The sequence below is a fragment of the Gavialis gangeticus genome, unplaced genomic scaffold (assembly GCF_001723915.1).
Source record: "Gavialis gangeticus isolate Ggan-Ray unplaced genomic scaffold, GavGan_comp1, whole genome shotgun sequence".
Classification (NCBI taxonomy): Eukaryota; Metazoa; Chordata; order Crocodylia; family Gavialidae; genus Gavialis; species Gavialis gangeticus.
Genome location: NW_017729031.1, coordinates 52498338 through 52509541, shown reverse-complemented (window position 1 = coordinate 52509541; position 11204 = coordinate 52498338). Strand labels below are relative to the sequence as shown.

At 45.0% G+C, this 11204-nt stretch overlaps 1 protein-coding gene across 2 annotated transcripts in view; it reads right to left on the bottom strand.

The window, feature by feature from the left end:
* Positions 1-360: 360 nt before the first annotated feature.
* Positions 361-11204, bottom strand: part of KLHL41 (kelch like family member 41) — a 15198-nt gene continuing 4354 nt past the window's right edge. For both annotated transcript variants that reach the window (XM_019522767.1, XM_019522768.1), the window contains 6 exons: positions 9430-9587; positions 9238-9345; positions 7603-7788; positions 4181-4327; positions 2114-2251; positions 361-600 (listed from right to left, as the gene is read on the bottom strand). In XM_019522767.1, coding sequence (XP_019378312.1) covers positions 2140-2251; positions 4181-4327; positions 7603-7788; positions 9238-9345; positions 9430-9587 — 711 coding nt within the window. In that variant the 3' untranslated portion in view covers positions 361-600; positions 2114-2139. The remainder of the gene's footprint in view (positions 601-2113; positions 2252-4180; positions 4328-7602; positions 7789-9237; positions 9346-9429; positions 9588-11204) is intronic.

Sequence of the window (11204 nt, the reverse complement as noted above, 5' to 3'; positions counted from 1 at the left end):
GTCGAGGACTGCCTGTACTAAAAGACAGGGCAGTAACAGCCAATAACTGCGCTGTGTGTGGTGCGCATGGTTATTTTTAGGCACTGTTGCCATAGCGACGCACTATAACCAGAGAGCACGTTGCTACAGTGACGTACTTGCATGTTTTGCCAGTGAACACTACGGTGCTGCAGTGCATTGGTGATGTACTGTCATGTGTAGATGTGCCCACTGAGTTTTTTTTCTAAAACTTCCTGATGTGTTAGCTGTAAACATGATTTTATTACAATTGTGGACTCCTCTAATTCATTCAATGGGAAATCCTTTCAAGTGGTATTCATAAAAGTGCTGTCAGTGCTTTAAGAATATATGAATGCTAGATTACATTTTGGGCAAAGACTTTATTATGAAACCTGTATCATAATTATTATAGAAATAGAATATACAATAATCAAGGCCTTTGATACATTTTCATTTCTGGCTCCTAGTTGTTTCAATAATGCATACAAAATTAGCTCTGTCTAGCTCTAAATAGCCTTGCTTTTCACACACAGCCTGTGAGAACTGTTGAACAGCAGGCTCTTGCTGGTGCTCACAACTCTTGCTGCTTTCCACAGGTCTCTGAAAGAAATAAAAGGGAACTCTTTGTCAGCACTGCTCTTAAGGCATATACAGTGACTAAGCCCGGGCCTTTTTGCAGAGGTGTGGAAGGCTTTCTATCTTTTTAGACTCTTTATCATTAGAAAAGTCATCCACCTTCTCAACCCATTCCTCTCGGTTGGAAGCACAGTTGTGATATGTAAAGTAAGAAGCAGTGAAGGCAGAAAATAGTTTCAGGAATATACTGTTTTAACACCCTCAATCAATACCTTGCTAGTAATGAGGCATAGAGCACCGCATGTGCACAAGTATTTTTGGTACAGCTCAAGTGTGTGTATGGGATGATTTGTATTATGCAGAGTAGCTAGGTGTAGAAATGAAAAAAAAAGTTAAGACTGCTCACCAAAATCCCTGCTCTTCTACTCTCAGACCTTCATTCACAATAGAAGAAATCTATTAATAGTTTCATAGATTTCATAGATTAAGGGTCGGAAGGGACCTAGTAGATCTTCTAGCCCGACCCCCCGCCAGGGCAGGAGAACAACAAGAAACCCCAAAAAGAGAAACGGGACTCAAATGAGTTTAGGGTCTTAAGTTCTATAGCACAACTCCCAAGAAATGCCCTTTATTTTGTTGTACTCCTCTTTCCTTTAACATCTGAGTATTATTGACTTGGCTGATTACCAAGCCATAATAATAAAAAAAACACAAAAAACCCCACACAAAATTACTTTTTATAGTTTAAAAATGTTACTATTTAATAGCCTTCAAATGAAATCAATTTCCTTACTGAAGAGAGTTCCTAGTGTCAGAAGTATTTGATGATAGCTAATAAGGTATGGGTTACTGGTCTCAAATCTTTAAAATAAAGCATTAAGTATTTGCTTTACAAAAAAAAAAATAATTTGGGGGATGGAGGAGGCATACTAGGGTTTTACAAGGTCAAGCTTGTAGGGCTATTAACCTTCTAAATTTTTATTTTTTTTCCCCATTGTTGGCAGAACCATTAGTATAGCATTAGCTGATAGGTCTCATGCCATTTTTAATCTACAGGCCTGTTCCATGCCAGTGTCCACTAGAAAAATCTTTTATAGATCTGGCTGAAGGGTGACTATATGTTATAGATACCACTGAAGTAGAAAATAAGATTCTACAAATGACTTGCCAATATCAAGTGCAATTTAACTGATCTAGAAAGTAATTAATTTTTAGGAAGAAATTCTTAAAAGTTATTTTGAGACTAAGTACCCAAGTGTATAAGCCCTATATGAAGACACTGTTTAACTTCAACAGGAATTCCACATGTTGAAGGAATTAACTTTTCTTCAGTAGCTCAGTTATTCAAAAGATTCCATTCCATGTTGCTCAGAAACTAGATTTAAAAATGTAATGATATTTTAGTTTTCGTTATTAACCTACAAAGCTTGTAGAATCTTTAAGGTAACATTTTAATTTATAATGATTTAGCTATGAATTCCTGTACAGTTTGGGTTTTTATAAAAATAATGAATAGGGAAAAGAGACTGTTTCTCACCATAATTAGTTTTTCAGCCTTTTTGTTTATAGCTTTGATAGCTTGAATAGATTTAACCGTGTTGAAAGACAGGAGGCTCCAGAGGCATAACGAATCTCTTTCAATATGCCGCTCCATTCTTTCTTCTCATCATCATATCTGCAGTTAAATAAAACACAGTCAATACAGACATGCATGTTTTTAACTTTAGATTTTTGGACTTGAGCTTCTCCTCCAGTACCCACAAGGAAAGGAATATAACCCACTAGGGGTGCACTGATACACAAGTCCACATCGTATCGGTGCTGATAAAAGAAAAATTGACATTATTGGCAATTGGCTCTTTTTTGGCTGACGTGGCTGATAATGTTGCTGCTAAATGCTGCATGCATGAACGTAGTCACAGCATGCACACGGCCAACCTGGCACCTTGGAGAGCATCATCCAGCTGGTAAGTTGAATTGAGGGGAAGGGAAAGAGTGGAGGGAAGGGGCATGATGGGGGCGGACTGAGGCCCCTGCAGTGAGGGAGGGAGTGGGTCTGGTGCAGAGGTAGGCACTGCCCAGCCGGGGTGAGGTGCAGGACGGAACCAAGAGTGATTCATTTGGGTGGTGTGGGGGGAGCAGCTCTCATCACTGTGCTTCCCCCAGAGGAGGCATGAGGGGCATGTGCCCTCTGGATCTGTGTGCAGGGTGCTGCTGAGGGCTGGGGGTGTCACTGGGCTCTTCCCGGTGGGGAACTTGAGCCAGTGCTGTGCTTGGGGTGGGTGGTGATGTGCTCGGAGTGGGGGGTGGCCATGCTGGGAGGAGCTATGGGGGGGCTGCAACCACCCCAGAACTTGCCGTAGCCCTCCTGTAGCACCCCCTCCTAGCGCCGTCATTGCCCACCCCGAGCACAGCTCCGGCTCACCCCCTGCACTGAGAAGAGCCTGGTACCACTCCTGGCCCCAGCCCCAGCCTGCAGCGGCAGCCCAACCTTGCCCCACACACAGATCTGGGGGGCACATGCCCCCCCATGCCTCCCCCAGGGCTGTGCACAGAAATGGAAGCCAGTCCCCACCCACACTTCCCAGACATCCTGCAGCCTCCCCTGCCCACCCGTACTCCTTCCCCACTCCCTCCCTCACTATAGGGGCTTTGATTTGCCCCCCCATGCTCTTTTCCTTCCCTCCCCCCACCCCTTCACCCCCAGGAGACTTACCAGCTGGATGCTGCTCTCCAAGCTGCTGGGCTGTATATCAGCAATTGGATTGGTATCAACTGATATGGCTCGTTAATAATCGGTATTGGCCCCAAAAATCCTTATTTGTGCACCCCTATAACCCACCAGTTTCAAAAGGCTCTTGGGTAGCTTTTATGCTAAACTGTGCTACATAAGGACACTGCTGTCCTCCAGAACAGAATATTAGAACATCACCTTGCTCCTCCTCATCCTCTCTTTCCCACTCCTTTTTTTCAAATCTTTCTTTACACATGCTTTCAGGAATCTTTTCTGCTTTCCCATTGACTAATTCCAACGCCTAAAGTTACTTTAACATGAGGTGAGTCACAGATAAAGTGGAATCTTTCAGTGTAGATATAAGTATGTACCTGACACTCTCTTAAAGGGGCTGTGACACTCTCTTAAAGTGTGGACACAACCAACATCCTGGATTGCTATTCACCTGCCTATTAATGTGGATGAAAGCAATAATAGGGATAACATTAATTTATCTGACTCTTTCAGAGCATCCTGCATGAGAACATGATGCAGTGGAAATTGTTAATTTGTATTTAATTTTAAATCAGGCTGAATCTACCAAGAAATATTATATCCTACTTCTCTATGTACCCTTACTGATTCCTGAGATGTATTCATTAGTAGGTGGAAGTATTCACCTGAGCTAAGTCTCACATTTATCTGTGATGTAATGAAGTAAATGATTGTTGCTGTTCACCAGATTCTATGCAAACTCAATATAAAAACAAAGAATAAAATCTGTACAATAATTCATTTCTGAAAGTAATGGTAATGTCAATGTGATTTACTCTCTAGAGCAAGGCAAGGTAGTGTTTTCCAAATAGAAAGTGAGATCAAAACAGAACTTACTTCCATATGTCAGTGACTTCACTGGGTGCAAATTCATTAGATTCAAGTTGAACCATAGCAAAACCACCAATAGCATAAAGGGATCCACTCAAGGTGACTAAACTGATAGAGCTTCTCTCCTGGGGAAACTCAGGCATAAGCTCCCACCTAAATAGTAGTAGAAACATAACCAGTCAGACAACAGTTAAGGGATATTCTGAATTAAATTATTATAGAATATGAGCTATAGAAGCTGACAGCTACAGTAAACAAATGGGTGCTGACGATGTTCAAGGTTTTCACCCCCAGGACAAAGGAACACTATTCCTGATTAGAAAGGAGGAGAAAAATAATTCAAAGTCCAAGGCACGTCAGCACCAACATTTTGCTTCTCCATCTATCAGAACTAATGTCAGGGGGTGCTTGTACACATGATGATCACCACCATCTATACGTGACAAAAATTTCCTTTGTGTGGCTTAATAGCACCACACACTGCATGTGTGTGAGATTTGGGGGTTTCAAATGAGTTTACATTTGGAGGTTTCAAATGGTAATCTTGTGGCTACGCCAGATGAGAAAGCCAAAATTTTTAACAAGTTCTTTGCCTCTGTTTTCTTGGACAGGGACCGGGACAGCTCTCCCACCACAGGTAGGGGCAATCATGGGGATAGAACTGCCAGGCCTCAGGTCTGCGCAGAAGTAGTTAGGAATCTTCTGGAAGGGCTGGATGTTTTTAACTCTGTGGGCCCTGATGCCCTCCACCCACAGGTCTTGAGGGACCTGGCGGGGGTCATTGCTGTGCCCTTAGCCCGGCTGTACGAGCGATCATGGTCCACAGGCCAGGTGCCCGGAAATTGGAAACTAGCTAACGTGGTCCCCATTTATAAGAAAAGGAGAAAGGAGGACCCAGAAAACTATAGGCCCATAAGCCTCACATCAGTCTTGGGGAAAACCCTTGAAAAAATTACCAAGGATTGCATCTGTGAGGGGCCAGCAAGGGAGATCATGCCCAGGGGAAATCAACATGGGTTCATCAAAGGCAGGTCCTGCCAGACCAACCTGATGGCCTTTTATGACCAGGTAACTAAATCCCTGGATGATGGTGTTGCTGTGGACGTAGTCTTTCTGGATTTTAAGAAGGCCTTTGACACTGTCTCTCACCCCATTCTCATTAATAAATTGAGCGACTGTGGTATTGATGCCTACACAGTTGGATGGGTCAAGAATTGGCTGATGGGGGCGCACCCAGAGAGTGGTGGTGGACGGGTCGTACTCGACCTGGTGGGATGTGAATAGTGGGGTCCCTCAGGGCTCGGTCCTGGGGCCTACACTGTTCAACATCTTCATCCGACTTGGACGAGGGGGTAGAAAACATGTTGTCCAAGTTTGCCAATGACACCAAGATGTGGGGAGAGGCAGGCACGCTCAAAGGGAGAGAGAGGTTGCAATTAGATTTAGACAGACTACAGAAGTGGGGGGGTGGTAATAGGATGGGGTTCAATGTAGATAAATTTAGGGTGCTGCACCTGGGGAAAAGGAATCCACAGCATACATACAAGCTGGGGAGCTCCCCCCTTGTGAGCACAGAGGCGGAAAGGGATCTTGGAGTCATTATTGACTCCAAGATGAACATGAGCCGCCAATGCCAGACTGCAACCAGCAAAGCCAACTGCACCTTGTCATGCATCCAAAGATGCATCTCAAGCTGGTCCAGAGAGGTGATACTCCCCCTCTACATGACACTGGTCAGGCCACAATTGGAGTACTGCGTCCAGTACTGGGCACCACACTTTAAGAAGAATGTGGCCTGCCTTGAGAGGGTTCAGAGGAGGGCCACCCGCTTGGTTGGAGGGCAACAGTGCAGGCCCTATGAGGAGAGGCTGAGGGACCTGAAGCGGAAGCTGAGGGGGGATTAGGTGGCTGCCTACAAACTCATTAGGGGAGATCAGCAGCAAATAAGAAGGGTCCACTTCCCCACAGCAGCACCTGGGGTGACTAGGAACAATGGCCAGAAGCTGCTGGGGAATAGGTTCAGGTTGGAGATTAGGAGGCACTATTTCACTGTTAGGGTGGCTAGGATCTGGAACCAACTTCCCAGGGAAGTGGTCCTCACTCCTACCTTGGGTAAATTCAAAAAGAGGTTGGATGAACACCTGTCTGGGGTCATGTTCCAGCCAGTGACAGGGAGTTAGACTAGATGATCTATTCAGGTCCCTTCTGACCCCCAACGACTATGAAACTATGAAACATTGCAAACTAAACCACATTCCCATGTAGTTTAGTTTGCAACATTGTTACTTGTAATGTTGCAGCATTTAATCTGACAGCTGGTACCCTGGCCACAGGAGAGACAGGTAGGCTCCGCCAAAAAAAAGGATCAGGCCCATTGCCATTTCTCCCTTCAGCAGGTGCCTAGCAGCTGCTGGCACCTACTGAAGGCAGAAGTGGTGAGGGACCCGATCCTTTTTTTTTGCAGAGCCTGCCTGCCTCTCCTGTGGGGGGCTGCCCTGGTCCTTCCCTCCGCTGCAGCGGTGGCCCCCAGGGCTGCCCAGTGGGCTGCTAGTGGGATGGTGCTGCCTCAGCTCAGAGGCAGCACCCAGCAGGATCCAACTCTTCTCCGTGCCCACTGGGGCTTCCAGCACCCCGTACACAATTCTCGTCACCTTCTCCAGCTGCCAGCACACCCAGCCGCCCTCCTGCTTCCTCTCCATGGTGCTCCAGAGGCAAGCCAGACCATTTTGGGGTGTTCCCAGGTGGCAGGAAGGCAGCAGGGACAGTGCATGGGGCATTGGAAGCCTCAGTGGGCTCAGGGAAGAGTTGGATCTGGCTGGGTGCTGCCTCTAAGCTGGGGCAGCACTCGGCCTGCTAGCAGCCTGCCTGGGCAGCCCTGGAGAGTGCCACCACCATGGAGGGAAGGACCGGGGCCCCCTGCAGCTCCAGGGCTTGCCCTCTGGTCGTGGGCAGCCTTCGCCAGGGGAAAAAAAAAAAGGATTGGGCCCCTTGCCATAACAGTGACAGAAGCCCCTAAATTGAAACGGTGCCTTTCAATTAAAAATCCACTATTTCATTTTACGGGGCATAGAATAAAACCATGAGAACTAAACCCAACACGTGTACAAGTGCCCAGTATGACTAGCATACATGCACAAAATGCCTTTCTATTAAGACCAGACTACACACTCCATCCCAAAGCTCCTCTGTGTAATGTAATTTAAATGTAGTTGTGCCTCATCTTTCCTCATTAAATTTTTCTAATAGGCTCCCAAAATGTGAGTGCATTTTTGGTCCACATTCTTTTGAAGCAACATTAAATGAATAAGGTAAGAAAGAAGTGTAACTCATCTGCATTTTGACCTGTTGGCTGCTACACTGCTTTCTCCAGTACCAAATCATAATAAAAAAAATAATTTGCTTTTAAGTGTCTTTGATAATATACTCACTTGTTAGTGGCAAGGTCAAAAGCTTCAACAGAGGCTGTAAGGCCTTCTTCAGTAACACCTCCTGCAATTACAATTTTCCCTTTATAGATAGCCACACCAAACATTGAGCGAGCTATTTTCATGGGGGCCAGATCTCTCCAATCTCCCTTCTTGGAGTTGTATATAAACGTTCTGTTAGTACACTTTCTGTGGGGAGAAAGAAAAAAGGGTGAGCATTTCTGGCAAACACTGCATAATCTACTTAAAGTGGTACCTTGTTTAAGTGGATTTTGTGTGTAATGTGTACTCAATAACAGTGTGGCTCGCTGCAGTTTCTTTCAGCTACTGGCAAATGGGCATGCACCAGGGAAAGAAAGATGGTCTCAGCTTTTTTTTTTTTCTATTATGGATAATATTAACTAGATATTCCTGACTGGATTTTCTTGCTGTGTGTTTGTGTGTGTTATATAGGGCAGTTTAAGGACTTCTATTTCTTTCAATATCTACAACAAAAATTCATTAAACTATCCATATGGCTTGATGAGTGTTTGCCTTGTTCTGAATAATGCTAATTATTATCCCTCACTCGACATTGTCTCATTTTTAACCTGTTAGACTCAGGACAGGAGCAATGTAAAGAAAAATTCCTGTTATCCAGCATTTTGCTAAAAGGCATTTCTATTAACTGGAATCTCAGGCCCGCTGGATGGACACAAGTGGGGGGAAAGCTCACATGCAGCGCCAGCCACTGCCACCACTCACCACCCTGCGCTGCTGCTGCTCCATGTGTGGCTGGTGCCACCCGCACCTATAGTAGGTGTTTGACTTTCAGCATTGCTGGGTTTTTGGGTGTAGCCATGTTGATCTAAGGCAGGGGTCAGCAACCCGTAGCACGCAGCATGCTTGGCATGCAGACTGCTTCCCACGGGGTAGGAAGAGCCGTACCCAGATGGAGCAGCACATGGCTGCCTAGGACCCCAGCCAGGTAAGAGCGCCTCAGGCCCCAGTCCCAGCCCCAGCCCCGGCCCAGTGCCGCCCGCAGGTTGGGAGCTATCAGCACCCCATTGGCAGGAGACAGCTGGTGCCAAGGTGGGGAGGCAGCAGCTGTTTGCAGCCTCCCAGCTGCAGCTGGTCCAGGTTCTGGGTAGCTGCTGATAGCCAAGGAGCCTGGGCTGGGGGGCAAGGGGCACAAGCAGGGCATCCTGCCATGTACCCCCTGCCCTTGTTTTGTTTTTCTGGTAGGCTGGCACTCAGGTACCTTCCAAGGCATTGTGGGTTTTTTCAGCACTCTGGCCAAAAAATGTTGCCTAACCCTGCTATATAGTCTCTGAAGCACGACCAAGAATCTAAGACTAAAGTATTTTATGAGGAACCCAATGACAAACATTGAGGTGTGTGTGTATAACCCAAGTCAGAGTCTGACATAGAAACATGAAAGCCAGCTGATTAACCCAATTGGCTGGAATAACAGTCTGAAAAGAGGCTTAAAATCATGGAATTTTTGTTTTATACAATTATGTGACTCCACACGCCAGATCTTTGTAACCTTAAGCTACAAAGATACCAATAATGTGCTTTTTGTTTTCTGAGTATGAAAACATGAAGTCTATGAAATAACCAACAAATTAATACTACAAATTAACATTTGAAACTCACTTGTCCTCAGTCTTTCCTCCAAGACAATATATCATCCCATGGTTTGAGACTGTAGCATGGCCATATACTTTGATTGGAAGTTTTTTGACTTCATTCCATTTTATTGCCCTGGATTTAGAAGATCATAGCATTAAGACAACTCCAATTAACAAAAGCATTTAGACTTCCTTAGTGAAGAAAATGTCAACATACACAGGGTCATAGCACAATACTGAATCTAGGGATTCCTCTGTTTGAAGGTCCTTGCCTGCAATTACATAGATTTTGCCATCTGCCTCTCCCAGTCCAAAGAGACACCTGGCTGAAGGCAGTGGAGGAAGTCCGACCCATTCACCAGCAACGCTATCCAGCTGCAAGATCAGACAGAGTAGGAAGTGTTAGGAAAGATGAGCAAGAACCCATGCACTAAAAGCAGCTTTAAAATCTCAAATTTAGATGCTTTAAGTTTATCAACCTCCCCAACATATTTGTTATAAATGTCTTCCCATTGCTTCATCTGATGTGTGCATCCCTTCATCTCCTTCATCTCCTTTGCATCCCTCAAGAACCAAGGACTCTGTACAATTGCCACCATCTCTTCCCCTCCCTTCATTCCGTCTCATCTTTTTTTTCTCTTTATTGCTTTTTTGTGTTTGGTTTTCAGCCCTTAATCTTTTTGTTTTCTTTAAAATTCCCCCCTCTATTGGTGAATCCCATCATGCACCAGAAGGCAACTTTTGGATGGATGAACAACTGGTAGATTTGAGGGGCCAAATTAGATTTTTCCTCAGCTGAACTGAAATATGTAGGACAAAGGAAAGAGATTGGCTACTGTCCAAGACATATGGACTTATGCATATGAACCACTTGCACAGCTTGGCTGCATTAGGATAATACAAATAAAAGGAGGAAGGTGTGCAGCTTTCAAGATTTAATAAAACTCCACAAGTACATTTCCACTAGACAAAGGATGGACCTGAGATTTAGAGACCTTTTCCTGGACCGAAATCCCTCCTCTTTTAATCAATACAGGGATTGCTTGACTAGTTTATAGGTTGTTTGTATGGACAGATGTACTGTCTTTGTATGAAGACTCTTGAGAAGCAGCAAAATAGAACTGCAGAAAGTTATGCATTTAGGTCTGACTGATACACTGTCATCTCTAGGGAGTTCCATAATCCACATCCAGTTTCAGCTCACATAAAACTCTAGAATTTACTAATCCACCCCTGTTGGTCAAAAAATGTTACTGCTCCAGTAGGACTTGTGAGTTCATGGGCACAGGCTACCACCATAGCTATGGCCAGCCCAGGGTGGTCTTGAATTGAAGACAGAAATGTCCTTTGATCCTACATATCCTAGATTACAGCATACTCAGTGAATTAGCTCTGATGCAGATGTGGGGAATATCTACTCTCTCACTTTTCTGGAGCAACACATGAGTAAGCACATTTTTCTTGATAGATAGTCAATTTGTCCCAAGCTGTCAAACACTAAATGAAGTGTTAAGGACAGTCAGATGGAAGTGTGAAAAAGAAGTGGGAGTGCAGCTACCCCATTAACAGTCAGAAAGAAACAGCTATCTAAGTTGGAAGGGTAGAAAAGGAGAAATGTTTTAGCAGTTGATAAGTTAGTGGGGAGCAGGAAATGATTTAGGGCACGGATCAGGAAGAGATGTATTACATTGATCATATCTCAGTCTAAGTACATCAAAAGGATAACAAAAAGTCCTTTTTCAAATATATTGGGAGGATGAAGAAGGCGCCGGGTAATGTGGGACCCCTGCAGGATAAGCTGGGCAATCTGGTGGTTGCATCAGAGGAGAAAGCGGACCTCTTTAACCAATTCTTCACCTCCGTTTTCTTGTGCAGGGACCGGGACTTCCCTGCTGTGATAGAAGCCGGACTCGAGGGGATCGCCTTCAGACCTCAGGTTGGGGAGGACCGGGTTAGAGAGCTTCTGGAGGGGCTGGACGCGTTCAAGTCAGC